General features: G+C 51.8%; 1 protein-coding gene across 1 annotated transcript in view; it reads left to right on the plus strand.

The window, feature by feature from the left end:
- Positions 1–96: 96 nt before the first annotated feature.
- Positions 97–17,459, plus strand: part of SOGA1 (suppressor of glucose, autophagy associated 1) — a 59,907-nt gene continuing 42,544 nt past the window's right edge. The window contains exon 1 of the mRNA XM_004687211.2: positions 97–216. Within this exon, the coding sequence (XP_004687268.1) occupies positions 145–216 (72 nt within the window). The 5' untranslated portion in view covers positions 97–144. The remainder of the gene's footprint in view (positions 217–17,459) is intronic.

Here is a 17,459-nt window from a genome sequence, read left to right on the forward strand (position 1 = left end):
CAGCCGCCCCAGCCGGCGCAGCCAGCACAGCACCCTCCGCGGCCTCCAGCCTCCCCCGATGAGCCGTCGGGAGCCGCGTCGTCGGTGGGCAGCAGCCGCCTGCCACTGAGTGCCTCGCTCGCTTTCTCCGACCTCACCGAGGAGATGCTGGACTGCGGCCCTGGTGGCTTCGTGCGAGAGCTGGAGGAGCTGCGCTCTGAAAACGACTATCTCAAGGTGGGGGTACTGGTGGAGAAGCGGGAGGCTGGGGAACGTGCCGGTTGTCAGAACTCCAAGGGTCTGAGCCACCAGCCAGCCCACTGTACCACCGAAGAGGCAGGAAAAGGGGTCTTGGGGACCACTCGGAGATTATTCTAGGGCTTTAGATGCCCCCCGCCCCATTTTATTTAGGAAGCCTTCTCCTGAGGAGGAAACTGGTCAAAGGACCCTGATTTGGGAAGGAGGGCTTGAGAAAACTGCTTTGGAGGATGCCTGCAGTCATAACTTGGCATGGAGGAGTGTGTGTGTGTGTGGGGGGGGGTGGGAGGGGGTGGGGGAGGGGTAACGGGGGTGTTGGGTAGTCAGTGAGGGCCTAGACCTGTACTTTCACTTGCTCAGAGCCCCCCTCCCCGCCCCCCCCATCACCAGGCCAGCCAGAGGCCAGGCCTTTGCTGACTGGCCTGTCTGGTGTGCCTGCCTGCCAGGGATCATTGTGGCCAACCCCTGCCAAGGAGAGGCCAGAACACCATTCTGAGTCTTTCCCCAGGGCTTTCCCCAGTGCAGGCCTATCCCTGCTCGCCATTCAGGGTGGGTCCTGTTTGAAAGCATGACATCTGGGAACATCCCCTTGGCTGCAGTCCGACTTCCGCTCAGTTTAACGGTCCCACAGCCTGGGAGGATGATGTTGTGGGAGAACTGGTTCAGAGTCAGCTTCCTCAGTCTCCGGATATTGTCTTCAGGCCTCCCTGGGACGGCCCCCAAACATTTAGTTGTCCGGTTGACCCCTCGTCGTCAGGGCCCATATTTTTCCATGTTTCCAATGAGAGATAGGGCATTCCTTTGGATATGTGGGGAACACTCCCCAGAGAACAGCCTTTGCCTTTACCCTTCCAGTGGACATGGACACCTACTAGGTGCAGGCCAGTCTCCATTTATCCACTCCCTGGGCCGTGGCAACTTTAGGGATAGACGAGCTCTCGTGTGCAGACATTGGCCTGAGAGACTGGAAGCTTTGTGGGCTCTTCCACCAAGACTGGGCATGGTGTTGGAGGAAGCTGAAAGGTTAGCTGCTCTTGTGAGCTGATGGTCTGGCACTACAGCAGACCCTGGGCTCAGACCCCAGGCGGAGGGCCGAAGTATTAACCGTGCTCTGATTTATATCTGCTGGCAACATCTGGCTTTGCGGGATGATTCTTCTCGTCAAGCGGGTTTCCCTCTTGTAGAATTTTTGGGTCTTGCTGGACTCTGTCTCCCTCTCCACATTTACCCCCAGGCTCTGCTATCCAGCATGTGTTCAATAGTAGTCTACCCCTTCAGCCTGTAATCTTCGTCAGGCCAGGCAATTTCTTCCAACTATTAAATGTGAGGCCTAGTCTCCCCAAATGCCCTGTTCAGTGTTGGCAGTTGGGGGTTCAGTCAGCTCCTAAAGTCTTCAGAAGGCTGTGGTGAGTAGACGGTGGGCAGAAGGAGAGAGACAAGCCAGAAAGCGACCAGCCCTGTCCTCTTGGTGCTTTGAGCTTGTGCTCCTTGCCTGAATTGCACTAAACTCAGACCCTGAGCTCCTCACTTCTGCTTCCTGGCCCCCACTGCCCATCCTGGCAAGGGAAGGCGAGCCACAGCTTTGCTTCAGAGTCTTCTCATTCTTCTACCCTAAGGGCTCCTGTCATCCTAGGAAGTCAGTGGCAGGGCCCAGGAGTCCATCTGAGTCACCATGACTGTTAAGATGGAAAACAGTTCCAGGGTCTTGCTGGGGACTTCCCACTGCCTGGGCCAGAGCTGAGCCTCATTTTCTGTCATTCATTCAGTATTTCAGGCTCCATGCTCAGGCTTCTCAGAGCTCTCCTGGATCTGGGATCTCTAGCTTCCTGGCTGTGTGATCTTGGGCAAGTTACTCGATGTCTCTGGAATTCAGTTTCCTCGTTAAAAGAGATATCACACATCTCCCAGCCTTACAGGGTAAATAAGATAGCACCCGGCTTGTTGTTAGCTCAGACGAGAGCAGCTGTGATCGCTGCTATTCTCAAGTGGTATGTGTCATATTTCCATAGGTGCCTGTCAGGTTCTCTATGGATCCTGTGTGGGTAGAATTGTTCCTCCTTCCCACCTGAAAGAGGCCCAGCTCTCTCCTGACCCCTCACTCATTCATTCACAACTATTTAGCCCCTACAGTGTGCCAGGCACTAGCACAAATAGGGATACTGCTGTGTACAAGGATGAAGTGTCTGATTTCATTGGCCTTGGGTCTAGTGGAAGAGAGGGATTAAGCAGTAGTTGGACAATAAATGACAATATAGCTCATGATGAAGATGGAGAAAGACGAGCACCTGGAGGTGCGACTGGGGGGCTCAGGGAGGCCAAAGGCTGACAGAGGAGCTGGAAGCAGCTGAATAAGGAGCCGGAGTAACAGCATCCTCAATAGGGAAGCAGGGGAAAAAAAGCTTATGATTTTGAGGACCCGCACAGAGGCTAGAGAGGGAAAGGAGATTGCATAGGAAAGCGAGTAGGGCAAGATTGTGCATTTCTCACTGTGTTACCTTGGGTCTGTCCCTGAACCTCTCTGGAGCTTTGTTGAACCTGGGTGGCTATGAACGTGGACCACAGATGTAGGGACTACTCCAGGAGGTGTTAGTTTACTTATCCTACAGATGCATAGACTGTGGCCTGTGCAGGGAAGGGACTCACTCCAGGTCCCAGAGCCATTTCTCCTAGGCAGCCAGGGCTTGCAGTGAGAGTGATTATACTCTTGACGTGTTTCCTGCCCCAGGGGCCACGTTGCTTCTCAGGTGCAGAACCTGAGTTACCTGGAGAAGAACTGCAGATCCCCAGTGTCTCCCACCTCCTACTGCCTAGGTGGAGGGGAGTCCACTGAGTGGGAGGGAGCGTTGTGGGGGCTCCCCTCCCAACTGGCGGGAAGTGCTGGGAGCTGTTAGCTGCAGAAGGCCTGGTGGGGGTGGCAGGTCTCCTGTTGCCTGAGGCATGGTCTGGGCCCCTCTTAGAGAAAGTGTAAACAGGGCAACTCTCCTAGTGAGAAGACAGAAGGGAATGAGCTCCCTGTAGTTTGAGTTATTCAGTGAAGCTGGATGACCTGGCATGTTTGGCATGTTTCCACATAGGGTTTGTGGAAAGTAGTTTGCAAGCTGTTGGAAACAACAGTGATTGTGATTACTCAAGAAGACTTCAGAAGGGAGACTTATGTGATGGCTACAGTTGAACATCTTGACCTCGGGGTCCCTCCCAGTGAGGGTTAACTTTCAGGGTTCTGAGATGCAGAACAGAACTGAGACCTTCAAAGTCCTGGTGGCCTGACAGCTTCCAGCTCCCACTCATTCCTGTTGCTCACTTACTGTGTGTTGGCTCAGGACATTGTGTGACCCTGTTAGGTATGGATGGAAGAAGCCGAGAGTTGGAATCCAATTCTTTGAGAACTGACTCCACCATTTGCTGTGTGGCATGGGCAAGACACTTGATTTCTCTGAGCTGCTTTCCCCACCTCTGAATAATGAAATAATGTTTCCCATTCTGTATGATGAAGAGGATGGGCCTGTCTGGGCAACATCATAGGATTGTTTCCAGGGACCAGGGAGATATGAACAGACAAGAAAATACTGCAAGCAGTGAAGCCCCACATCTCTGGGGGAATTGTTATCATTGCTATCCAGTGAGTCGACAGGATGTCTGTGTCTTCACTCTTGGGGGAACTGGGAGCAGCCAGGAGGGTGGATACCCTTAGATTTCGAATGTTAATAAATCAGGAGCTGCTCCTCAGAGGACAAGATAGAGTGATCTGGCTCTGTGAAGCAAGGTGCCTACAGCTTCTGGGAGGTTCTAGATATAAGTATTTGAAGTACAGTCAATCCTGATGTCAGTGCATAAGAGCCCCAGGAGAAGGATCTAATCCACCCCTTCCTCCTATCCCATTATGCATTTGAGTAAATGGAGGGTACTGGTCACATAGCCAGTACCCCAAACTCAGTTGGTCCAACTCTGGGTTCCATTCTTTTTTTTTTTTTTTTTAAAGATTTATTTACTTATGCATATAAGAACAGGGGTACAGGCCAGAGATTGGGGGTGGGGGGAAGAGTGAGAGGATTCACCAGAGTGGGGAACAGAAAAGGCAGATTGACTGAACTACACTGCAGAGGGACCTCTCTGGTGATACAACAGGTTAAAGCATCGCACTATGAAGCCACTGCAGCTACTGCAGCACGAGTTTGATCTTGGGCCGGGGAGCTGACCCACATGGCGCAGCAGACCTCCTGACCCGCCCACTGCTCCCCTCAGCGTATTTCAGTACATCTGCCTGTTGTGCTCCCTGCTCTATCTCTGGTGAATCCTTTCACCCGCCACCCCCCCCACCTCTGTCCTGTATTCCAATTCTGTATGCATAAATAAACAAATATTTTAAAAAAAGATTTATTTATTTATGCATATAGAATTGGGGTACAGGCCAGAGGTGCAGGGGCAGTGAGAGGATTCACTAGAGTCACAGTGGGAAGCAGCACAGGCAGACTGATGATGTACACCACTGAAGGGAGCAGTGGGTCAGACAGGAGAGGTCTGCTGCACCATGTGGGTCAACTCTGGGGCTGGGATCGAACTTGCACTGAAGTGGCAGCAGCTAGCTTGCAGTGCTGCATCCTAACCTGCTGACCTGCTGTGCCACCAGGGAGGGCCTTTTTTTTTTTTTTTTTTTTTTTATTTAAAAAAATACACTGTTAAGGGGAGCAGTGGGCAAGACAGGAGAGGTCTGCTGTGCCATGTGGTCAGCTCCCTGGCTGGTTGGGGATCAAACTTGTGCTGCAGTCGCTGTGGAGAGCGTCCTATTGCTGTGCATTAACCTGTTGCGCCACCATTGCTATGATTGGAGCAATGAGCTTTTGGTTGCTCACAGTATGTCTAGTAAGGGACACAGATCAGTGAGAAGAGTCTTGTGCACCAGGCTCTAGACAAAGAGTTGTTGGGAACAAGTATAGAATAATTTATGTCACAGCCTGAGCCTGCAGGCAGAGCCGGGGTGTAGCGTGTGCGCGCATGTATGGGAGCACAGGTACTTGCACCAGTGCAGAGTGTGATTGGTATCAGTGGTCTGAGATCCTGGAGGAAGCGATGGGGGTCTGGATCCAGCCTGAGGGTTAGATAATGATATGATAGAAACCTGGGTGTGCAAATGTTGGAACCCACCAAGAGACTGCCAAACCATTGATTCCTGGGCTGCCATGGCTCTTGACTCATGAAAGCTATTTGGTCACTTCCAGTGTGCCAGGCTGTGGGTTAAGTAAGCGCTCTACCCTTCGCAGAATCTTGTATGTAGAGTTGTGCTATCAGACCCAACTGACGGATGAGCAAATAAAGAGACTGCACAATGTGCCCAGGTTGCACAGCTGACAGAGTGGGAACTCACTAGTCTACACTAAGGAGCCCCCTTCTCTGGCCCTTCTTCAAGCTTCCCCATGCAGGAGGCAGCTTGTTCCTTGGAGTATCACAGAGTAGGCATCATTGCCAGTACAAGCTGTGGAATGCTGGGTGAGGTTCTCAACCTTTCTGAGCCTCTATTTCTTCCATAAAACTGGGGAGAAGCATGCCTGCCTCAAGGCAGTGGGGACTCTTTGGTGTGGTAATACAAATCTACACAGAAATGCTGTACCTGTCCTAGTTGTTCCTTCCCTGCTCCTCCAGGCATCCATCCGTCCGTCTGTCCATCTGTCCACTCATCCATCCAATCACCTACCCACCCACCCATCCATCCATCCACCTACCTATTCATTCATTCATCCACGTTTCCCAAGTGCCTCCTGGGTACCAGTCCCTTTAGTAGATGTCTGGATGCAGTAGCCAATTATGGAGCATCTCCTGGCTTCCAGGGGCTCCAGTCTATCTGGCTGTGTGGGGGGAGTTGGAGGTGGGAGTTACCATGGCCAGCAGAGCTGCCGGCTGGTCCCTGAATCCAGCCTCCCTTAGGGTTGCTGAGAGGTGACCTCGAAAAAACTTCTCAGAGACCTGGATCTTTAAAACCCTCAGTAATTTGCCTGTCATGGGGGGATGGGGCAGCTCCAGTGAGATGGAAAATGAGATGGAAAATGTGAGGCGGCTGCTGCTGAGGCCTGGGGGGACCATGAAGCTGCCAGGGCTCCCAGCATTCCTCGCAGAGGGGCTGGGCCTGTGTCCCTGAGTTCACTCTGGTGCGCGCGCACACACACACGTTCATAGCTGGTGTTCAGAGACCCACACCATTCACACACATCTCACATCCACATCCAGTAACAGGCTTACGCTGTCTGCTTCCAGACACAGGATGCACACTCAGAGAGGCACACATCTCTCTGTCTCATCTGATTCACCCACATGTCACTAGACAGACGCAACAGAGGCTTACACCATTTAGGAGACCCCTGGCTGAGAAAGCACCCTCACACACATTTATACCCCAGACACATCTGGGTGGATCCCAGAGACGGACACCCAGCCTGGATACACTAGCAGTTGTTTAGGAAGTACGCAGAGGTAGGCAGGAGCACGCAAGGCTTACACACAGGCGCTGGTCCCTGGGGAACCTACAGAGCCACCCCTGCCAGGCAGGTACAGACACATACCGCCCGCCCAGATCCCCAACACTGCCTCTTCCGCAGAGCACACAGAAGCCCTTGCACGCCCACTCAGCGCTCACAGACACACACCCACGATATCGCTCACACACAGACACACACAGGCAGCCATGTCCACATAACAGCAGGGACATGAGCACAGAGCACGCAGATGTCAAGCTAGAGGTCCACAGAGCAGGGGATCCACATACACATTGGCTCTGACATTTCACCCATACAGAAACAGGAAATCCCGGCCCATGTCTCCGTGGAGCTAATGTGTACAGACTACTGTTTCAGCAACTCTGCAAGGCTGCAGGGAGCAGTGAGGAGCTCAGCATGGCAGGAGCTTCATCTTGTAACCTCCTGGTGCTCTGTGTCCTAGGATCCTGGCTGGGGCTGGGTGGTGAGTGGCTGGGGGCTTGGCAGGTCACCGAGTGAGGAGCAACTGAACTGAAGACCCACAGGCCCTGATGCCCTGCCCTTGGCCTGGGCCCAGTGTGCTGAGGGCAATAGAGCAATTGTCAGGCCTGCCCACTGCAGAAACACTGGCCAGGAGGAACTCCTTTCTGATCTCTTCGGAATTTCCTGCAGGCCCTCATCTTCCTACACCTCCCCTTTTCGCCTCTTTGCATGGGCCTGTGGAGGGCCCTCCCACTCTCATCTCTAAAGGGTGTGAAGGATGCCTGAGAAGACGAGGCTGGCGGAGATGTGGCGTTCAGAGAAGGGGCCTGGAAGGCTTCTTGGAGGAGGAGGAGGAGGAGGAGGAGGAGGCATCAGTGCAGAGGAGTTAGCCTTGAGTTTCCAACTGCTGAAACAGTTCTTAGTACATTCTAGGGACTCAGTAAACATTTGTTGCGTGTTTGAATGAAAGGCAGTGATCTGCAGAAACACAAGTGCGGGAAGGAATGGTGGGTGAGAGCAGTGGAAAGGGAGAGGTTGGGGAGGGTTGTTGGCTCTGCTTGGGAAGGGTATTGAATGCCAAGCTGAGCTGAGGCACGGGAATACCCTGTTGGGAAGGGGCTACAAATCGCCCCCTTTCTATGTAGCTGTGGCACCAGGCACGAAGTCCTGCCTGCCAGGGTCCCAGTGTGGGAGAGAAGGAATACTGTGTGGGCTCATGGACAAATCCCACCTTGGTGCGTCCTCCCACTGTGCTTAATCTCCACTTGCAAATGCCTTGGAAAACCTGGTTTCTTGGTGGTAAAATGGAAATTTAACCCCATTTTTGTAGGGCACTTTCAAGGACTAGTGTTCAGGCACACCCAGCACCGTCCTGTAACCTCCATGACAGAGGGAATTCCCCATGGCAGGGTCTCCACCAGCTTCTAAGCTGAGCCTGGTCAGCAGCCAAGGTTATTACGAAGGTCGTTCCCGTGCCCTGCACTCATGACCTCATCTGCGGTTACATTCTCTGCCTTGCGGTGCCAAAAAGAATTTGGAACTGAGTAGGAAAGAACCTCTTGGGTGTTCTGGGCTGGGCTGACCCTGGCATTCACTGGTGGGCCACAGGTCAGCGCTGGGTCTGCATCTTAGCAAATATGCTGAGCTTCTTGAGGTTGGCAGCAGGCGCGTTACAGGGGCCAACGTGGCCAAGAGCATTGTGTCTGAAGGCGAGTTGACCTGGACTTGCATCCCAGACCTTGCCTTTTCCTCTATACCTTCCTCTTTGTGAGCCTCAGTCTTTTTGCCTGTAAAATGGGGGAGCTAATAGTGCTCACCCATAGGGTTGCTGTGAGGATTGATTAAAAGAGAGCATGTATGTAAGGATTAGACGGGACCCGGTTTTTAATGAGGACTGAACAGTTGCCCTATGGGGAGCCCTCATCACTCACTGTCAGCAGGCTCGGGACCCCTGTAGGGGTGGTGCTTGGCTCTGGGTATGGGGCTTGGCGTGGAGCTTGGCTTGGGGCAGGGACTTGGGCAGTGTGTATGGAGCTGACTTGCATTGTGGCATGTCCCACATCTTTCCCTGAAACATCCCCCTTTCCTCACCTGTCCTGTGTCAGTCTTTCCTGAATATGGAGGGAGGCCAGTCCCATGGGCTCTGTCACCTGGGGATACCTCTGTTGATGGAGGGTGCCTTTGGGTTCTAATACCCAAGTGAGTCATCTCCCATTGCCTGGCTCACAAAGAGAAGCTTTGGCTCCAGTGAAAAAGCAGTGTGGTGTCCTTCAGCGAGATGGAGCCAGCTGAATGTCTTACTCTGGTTGCCTCTCCTGCAGCTTGGGAATCTTGGGGCAATCACATCAGCCCCTGCCCTCCTCGACTCGACTCTCCTCAGCCCTGCCCACGTGTCTGCGTGGCCTGTGTGGTCATGTTTCCCTCAGCCTCCACTTGCCCATGGTCCATTCTCATTCCCAGCTGCGGCAGCTGCTGCATACCTCTGGCCTCCCGGCTGGGGCTGTGACCCAGGGCTCTGTGCTTGCTTTCCCTCTCCTCCACTTGGTTTCCGTCTCCACCTTCCTGCTTCCAGCTCCAGCACCTTTTCCTCGGGCTGCTCCAGACTGGACTCCTGCATTAGACCCCCAGGAGCTTCTTCAGGCTCTTTGGGACATTTATCTTCATGGTAATGAATTTATTAAGTTTCACCTTAGCCCTGCCCCCTGCTGTGTTCTGCTGGAGGGCAGTGACCTTACCTGGGCTGGGCTTAGTCCCTTCCTGTTACACAAGTGTCTACTGAAGCTCAGGGAGGTTAAGGGGTTGCCAAATGTTACACAGCAGAAATGGCAAGAGGCAGAAGGACTGGAGTCTCGTGGTACTGATTCCTTGATGCCAGGCAGGGGAAGTGGCATGAGTGAAGGCCCTGTGGTGTGAAGCGCCAGGGTGTGCAATGCCAGGGTGGCAGGATCCTCAGGTTGCAGCCAGGACCACACCCTTGACACTCCAGCCTCATTTTCCTCCCTCAGGGCTGCAGCCCTTTTTTTTCCTGGCTCAGAGTTTTGGCTGTGACCCAGAGGCCATTTGAGGGATGTTTAAAACATATCCAGATCTAAACGCTGCCTTCCTTCCTGTCCACACTGAAAAGATAGGAGGGACACTGAGCTGTCTGCTGTGATGTCCCCTCCCTCTGCCCCCACTCTCTCTTCCAGATCTCTTCCCCTCTTCCTTGCTGCAGGGACTTCTGTGGGTGAGGCTTGGAATGGGGCAGAGACAAGCTAGGCCTAACCTTGGTGGGGAGCAGTTTGCAGGCATTTCCTTAGCCCCCCCTCCCTCCCTCCCCTGCAGAGGGAGTCTCTGGCCTCTGTATAGAGCTATGCCAGATCTACTTTAAAGAATTCAAATGGGACTCAACTCTTGGTTGTGTCACTTAGTGTGGGATCTTGGACAACATACTTGATCTTTCTGACCTGGGTTCCTGGCAGTTGGGGTTGTTCAGGACAGTGAGACAATAATGTCCCCCCTTGCCATGTGCAGACACAAGGGGATCTCTGGAGAGCAGCCTGCCATTGTCATTTATTGGTGTTAGAACAGCCAAACTTTTGACACCGAGGGTCACTGGGACCAGGCAGCCCCCGTGCCAGCTTGCTCTGTGGTACAGTGATGGCATCATGGCCTGCTTCCCTGACTCCCCCACAACTAAAGCCCGGCTTCCACCCAAGGAGGCCAAGGTCTGGATTGGAGGTAGGAACCCAGGATCCCTCTGTGATCAACTCTGGACCCTCTGGGTGACTATGAGGTGCTCCCAGGCCCTCTCTAGGCTTCAGTATCCCTCGGAATGTGGGTTTCCTTCTCCCTACTGCTCTGCTCAGAAGCTCTGTTGGTGAACTAGAGGGAAAGTGGAGCTTTGCAGAGCCTTCTGCTCTCCTTGGGGTCCAAGTGCAGTGATCTCATCTGGAGCCTTGACAGATCCCTGGGGGATGGGCAGAAGGGACAGCAGATGGCTGCCCTGGTCTCTCAGGGGGGGAGGGGGTTGGCACACCGCCTCTGTGGCCACTGCTGGCCCACCCTGCAGGCCAGAGCCAGGGTGGCAGATGGGGAGGCAGCCTGGGCTTTGGCCCAAGGGAGGGACCTCAGTAGGAGAAGGCGGGCCAGCAAAGGCTCCTGTTTCTCTGCAAGTGGTTGCTGTCTTGGGGAGAGAAAAGTCTGGGCTCTTCAGCACAGATCTGACAATCTTCCTGGATCTATTACCCATTAACCCACGGGGTCTCTGAACTTGGGGAGAAGGTGATGTAAGTGGATAAGATTTGGAATGTGGCAGGGATGCAGACCAGAAGTTAGACTGGCTCTCAAGCCTCCATGGAGGCTTACCAGAACTGGAGTATTAGATTTAGACACAGCAGTACTGACTGGAAGTGATTTTCTGCAGGGCAGTTAATCTTAGGTCCATTTCTTCATCAGACAGCTTTCTAGTGAGCTATTTTTTTGTTTTGTTTTGTTTTCCAGTTATTGTTCTGTGCTCTGCCCTCCCTCCTGATAGTCACATTCTAGTGGAAGAGAACAACATTCACAAGTAAATAGACCATAAGTAAAATAATTGGCATCCCAGATAAGCCTGCAATTATGTTCCATGAAAGAAACACAGATTTGAGATGGATATCTGGAAGACATCTCAGAGGAGGTGGCATTTAAGTGGAGGCCTCAAGCAGAAGGAGGAACCAAGATATGTGCAGAGAATTGCAGAGGGAAAGGCAGGTGCAGAGGCTGGGAGGTAGGATATGGAAGATGTCTTTTGAAGTGGATGCCTGGATTAAAACGATGTGGTACATACACACAATGGAATATTACTCAGCAACCAAAAAAAATAAACACATGCCTTTTGCAGCAACATGGATGGGGCTGGAAAAGATCATGCTTAGTGAAATAAGCCAGAAAGAAAAGGAAAAATACCAGATGGTTTCACTCATAGCAGGAGTATAATGGACCAGGTGAGAAAATAATAATAATTATAATGAGCAGGTATATACAGAGACATTTGTGGGGGTGGAGTGGAGAATGGGGTCAAAAACAGTGGGGGGAGGGAAATCCACTGGACTATGATCATGGCACACGGGTTATTTGGTGATGGGAAGCCCACGGGGATTACAACTGAGATGGAAAAATGAACAAAATGATGTAAAAGTAAACTATTATATATATATTTAAAAAAAAATGTCTTTTGACTGCTAGAAGACCCAAGCAGCTGAAGTATAACCAAGGAGAAGAGTGGGAGGTGATGAAGATGGAGAAGTAGACAGTGGTCAGCATTAAAAAAAATTTCATTTATTTGTACATACAACAGCAGGGGTATAGCCCAGAGGTGTGGGGTTGTGAGAGGATTCACTATAGGGAAAAGGGAGCAGAACAGGCAGATCCATTAAAATATACTGCTTGAGCAGAGGGCAAGACAGGAGAGGTTTGCTGTGCCATGTGGGTCAGCTGCCTGGGAGGGATCTAACTCATGCAGCTGGTGATAGCTTGATAGCCCTGAGACTTTAACCCGTGAGTCACCAACGAGGCCCCAGTGGTCAGGGTTTTGTTCTGCTTTTAGGGCAAATAATTTTCATAAATATACAGTTCCACTACTGGCTTTCCCCAGTTTTCCCTTTGTAGTCAGTTCCTCCCTCTTTCCCAGTCCCTGATAAACCCTGATCTGTTCCATCCCTACATCCCTGCCTTTCCCAGATGTCATATAAATGGAATCAAATACTTTGTAGTCTGGCTTCCTTTACTGAGCTTAATGCATGTTGGCTCCTCCCCATTTTGTTGCTGGTAGTAACAGTTCCTTTTTTATTGCTAAGTAGTAGTCCATAAGACCGAGGTTTATCCATTAATAGTGGAAGGGCATTTGGATTCCACGTTTTGGTGATCATTTGAGGATTTTAAACAGGGGGGAAATGCAGCTTTTTCACTTGTACTAAGTGGAAAAAACATTAGTGGGCAGCAACTGTCTGCCATGAAGATTAAATCCAATAATTTGGTGATGAATCTACGTAAGTTACTCACTAATTGTTCAAACAAAAGATCAGTGCCCTTGGGCAGCCAGGGAGACTTCTTGATGGAGGTGGCATTTGAGGTAGAGAGGTGAGGTGGTAGGAGACAGTTACCTAGTGGAAGGAGGCCCAGGCGGTTCAGAGTCTTGGGGGCTGGATGGGCTAAGGAGCCATCTCCCTGCTCCTGACCAGGATTTCTAGACTGGTTTGTGAAGCCCATAGTAGAGTTCCCCAGGAATGCTGGGGAACTCCTAGCCTGTTGGAGGCTGACTCTTGGATTGGAGGCCGTCAGAGACCTCTACTCTGGAACAGTATTTCTGGGTGGCTGGTATGAGGTGACTTCCTTCTACCTTCAGGAACCTCCTATCCCTCTGGTTCCCTTCCTGTCCCCTGAGGGTCAGCTGGGAGCTGGTGCTGGGTTCAGACAGCCCGTTAACAATTGCTATGTCTGCATCAGGCCTCTTGTTTGGTCAGTTACATCTGCAGCCCCACAGGGAGTCACTGCCACCAATCCCATCAGACCCAGGCTTGGGGGGATCCTGTGCTCTCGTGTTCCACCGGGCCCTGATCTAAACTTCCTCCTTCTGTCCTCTTTGTACAGAGATGCATCATCTTATGTTTGTGTAAATTTTCTGCAGAAAGCATTCTTTCTTGGAACAGTTAAAAGCCCTTCTCTTCCTGCCTTACGCCTCGATGATGGAGGGCAAGGGTCTCGGGTAACTCTGAAGGGAACAGAGGTATTACCCTGTTTTGTGCCAGGGACCCCTTTAGATTTCCCCTTTAACTTTCAGAGTAATGTTTTTAAAAGTTTAAAATAAAAATGCAAAGGAAACCAATTGTATTGAAATACAAATATATTGAAAAGTCAAGATTTATTTTGAAATTATCCTGTGGTACTATGTACATTTGTCAACTCACAGGAGCTTGTGGCAGGTCTATTAACTATTGTAATTTCACAGTCCTGATGAGTGTGAACATTATTTTGACGTTTCTACAACTGCTACATGATATGAAAATTCCTGGGGTTTCTTTTGGTGGCAGAGACACAGGGCCTGCTAATGCAGCTGTGGCTTGTCCAGAAGAGAGGCTAGTAAAAAGAAAGGCGTGATGCTTCTTCCCACCCAAGTTCACTTCCTGAATTCTGGTGTGGACCAAATAACCTGAAGTCCCAAATCTGGGTCCGCGTGGAGGTCTTGCTGTGTTCTTAGGGGCACAGCCCACACAGTCTTCCTGTGTTTCCCTGTGATTCTAGAATGGGGACGGTGACTTCTGTCCTGCCTGCCTTCTCTGAGGACCCATGAGACGATTCAGATGGAATGTCATTGTAAGCTGTGAAGCCCTCGTTGCTGTGCAAGGTTTTGCTATAATTAGCAGTAGTGTGAGCTCATGTTTGGCTCTCTGACCCAACACGGACCAAGAGACTCTTCCTGAACAATTCCCCCAGGGCTCCTGGGAACCAATCCATTGCAGGGAGCAGGTCTGTCTCTGAGAGGCTGCTTCCTGCAACCTCATGGGTCATCGGGGTGGCAGTGGACTGAGGTGCACTTTGTGTGCAGGGATGGGTAGATGAGCAGGAGCTTTCTTGGGTAGACATCCTGTGCCTGTCCTCATGGGGGTCTGACACAGCTTTGGAGATGCCAAGTTTCCCTCTAACTGCAGCTGGTGTGAGGCTGGAATCAGGAAAGCCTGCCAGCCACGGGCTGTGGAGAAAGACCAGGTAGGCAGAAGCCATACTTAACCCTTTCAGTAGTCATCCTCATAGACAGGCTGGATGCCTGCTCCATCCCGTGTCCCGTTCTGGGCAATGCTGAGGACCAAACGGGTCAAGCCCAGCACCTGCCTCCCCTCAGCTCCTGGGGAAGACGGACTTGGAATAACCTTCAAGTGTTAGCACAGGAGATGAAAGGCGTTCAGAATGTGGGGTTTGGATCAGATTGGGGAATCTCCTAAGAGATAATTAGGAATCAGCCTGGCAAAGTCCATGATAGCAGAGGAGAGGCCTGTGCAAGCCTGGGAGAGGAATACAAAATTAAAATGCACTGGCAGGGCCTCCCTGGTGGTGCAAGGGGAGAAAGCACAGCGCTATGAAGATCGGTGCAGCCACTTCAGCACAAGTTCGATCCCCAGCCAGGGAGCTGACCCACATGGCGTAGCAGACCTCCTAACCCTGTCTCACCCACTACTCCCCTCAGCAGTGTACTTCATCAGTCTGCCCGGCCTGCACCTCGGGCCTGTACCCCAGTTCTGTATGCATAAATAAATAAGTTAAAAAAAAAAAAAAAGACTTCACTGGCTGAAGGTCACAGGGCCTGTTTGGATTCCAGCCCCAATGCTTCTTGCTTGAGCAACTCTGGGAGACTTCTGAGCTTCAGTTTTCTTATGTACAAATGGAAACGCGTGAGTGAGTCCTTACCTCCCATGATTGGTAATTATGAGGACCAAGCTATTAAAGGGTCAAGCACATACTGCGCCTAGGCTTGAGGTGCTCCCATGTAATTCATGGCTTGCCTGGGTGGGGGCAGAGGATGCAAGTGCAGGGGCCAGACAGGAGTGGGGAGACCGGGGGCAGCACTGGTATCAGGGTAGTGGTTTGTACCTAATCCAGTAGCCAGTGGGCACTAGTTATGGAGATTGCCATCTACTCCTCCCCCCAAATTTCTCCAGTAAATGGGTATTGCTTCTGAAATCAGAGCAAAACAAGTATTTTCTATAACAGAAGAGGCTGATTGCCCTGGCAGCCTGTGCTGCTACCCCCAATCCTTCCCCTTTCACTCCCCATTTTTTGTTTGGGTTAAACAACCAGGTTAGGCTTCAAGGGGAAGAGCTGTGAACTTGACAGAGTGGCCAGAGAATGGGTGTGGAGGGATGGGCAGGTCAAGCCTGGTCAGGCATCTTCAGCTTCTTTAGGATGGCCTTTCTCACTGGGGGGGTTGAAAGTTGGGGGCCCCTCCAACTCTGAGTTGGGCACTGCCGGGCAGTACGCATTTTTCCTGCCTGGAGTTTGGGGTTTCCCCAGTGATGTTGGAGTCACAGACCACATGCCAGGTAGCCGTAGGCCTGCTGGAGCCAGTGGACATTGGCGGCTCCTTCTTCACATCCAGCCTGGTGAGGGTCTGGCTGAGGGGAGAGGCTCAGCTAGGCTCTCTTTGAAGAAGGTGGGGAGTCTGAGCTCCCTACTTCAAACCCTCCCCTCCAACCCTCGCAAGTTCCCATCCCCCTACTAGTTCCCATCCCCCACCCCCAGCCAGTTCCCAGCCCTTGAGCTGATTCTTGGCCATCTCTAGCCCCATTAATGGGGCCAATCACTGGAGACCTTTAGGGGCATGGGGGGGGTGTAAGACTGCAGGACTGAGACTCAGTAAAGTCTGAGAGCTTCCAGAGTAAAGCAGGGTCCCCTCCCATGTCCCATCAGCCCCTTTCGCTGCCCCCCATGAAGGGCAGCTCAGTGCCTGGCTAAGCCCTCCATTCAATAGCTGTTGCTGCACACATCCCAGTGGACTCGCCTGACCAGTGCAGGCCACAAGCTGGTCTTTGTGAGCTCGCCCTCTCACGTGGCCGTGCCAAGAGGGGCTGACCTGCATTCTGCGCAGCTGGAAATACCCCCCAGGGGCTTGGGCCCCCTTGGCCACCAAAGAGAGATGGAGCTGGCATGAATGCAACATCCTGATTGGGGAAGGGCAGGCCCTGGGGAGACAGCTGCGCATGTGAAAAAGTCAGTCATTCATGCGCTTACTCAATAGATGCTCAGTGAGCCCCTGCTCAGTGTTGGGCCCTGGGGTGAAGACTTGTACTGAGGCACATGACTCTTACCCTTTTCAGGGGGAAAAGACTGGCTGGAAATATTTTGTATTGGAGTCATTTGGGGAGCCTAGCCCCAGTTTCTGATTCAACAGGTCTCAGTTGGGGCAACGGAATTTCTAAGTTCCCTAGTGATACTGTTGATAGCCAGGGACCAGGCTTTGAGAGTCACTGTGATTTGGGACCAAAAGGAGGAGTTATGTGTGATTTATGTCTTCAAAACTTTTATGATTGCATTTACCTTTATATATATATATATATATATATGTATATTTAGGGGCCTCCCTGGTGGCGCAAGGGTTAAAGTATGAAGTTTTCCACAGCCACTGCAGCACAAGGTCAATCCCTGGTCAGGGAGGCTACTCACCCAGCCCCCCCATTCTTCTCCTGACCCGCCCACTGCTCCCTTCAACAGGGTGTTTCAGTAGATCTGCCTGTTCTGCTCCCCATTTTGTCTCTGGTGAATCCTCTCACCCCCACACCTCTGGCCTGTACCCCATTCTTGTATGCATAAATCTTTAAAAAAAAAACTTTAAAAAATTAAAAAAAAACTCTAGCATTCTGTAGTCAAGTTAAGAAATACCAACTCCCGGCCCTCCCTGGTGGTGCAGTGGATTAAAGCACAGCACTATGAGCTCTCCACAGCCACTGCAGCACGAGTCCGATCCCCAGCCAAGGAGCTGACCCACACAGCCCAGCAGACCTCTCCTGACTCGTCCGCTGCTCCCCTCAGCAGTGTATTAGTACATCTGCCTGTTCTGCTAGTGCCTCAGTGCCTGGCTCTGGTGAAAACCCTCACCCCCCTCACCTCTGGCCTGTACCCCACTTCTATATGCATAAAAATAAATCTTTAAAGGCCCTCCCTAATGGCGCAGCGGGTTAAAGCACAGCACTAAGAAGCTTAAGCCACTTCCGCATGCATGAGTGCATGAGATCGATGCATGAGTGCATGAGATCGATGCATGAGTTC

Source organism: Condylura cristata, unplaced genomic scaffold (assembly GCF_000260355.1).
Source record: "Condylura cristata isolate star-nosed mole 26May11 unplaced genomic scaffold, ConCri1.0 scaffold00022, whole genome shotgun sequence".
Classification (NCBI taxonomy): Eukaryota; Metazoa; Chordata; class Mammalia; order Eulipotyphla; family Talpidae; genus Condylura; species Condylura cristata.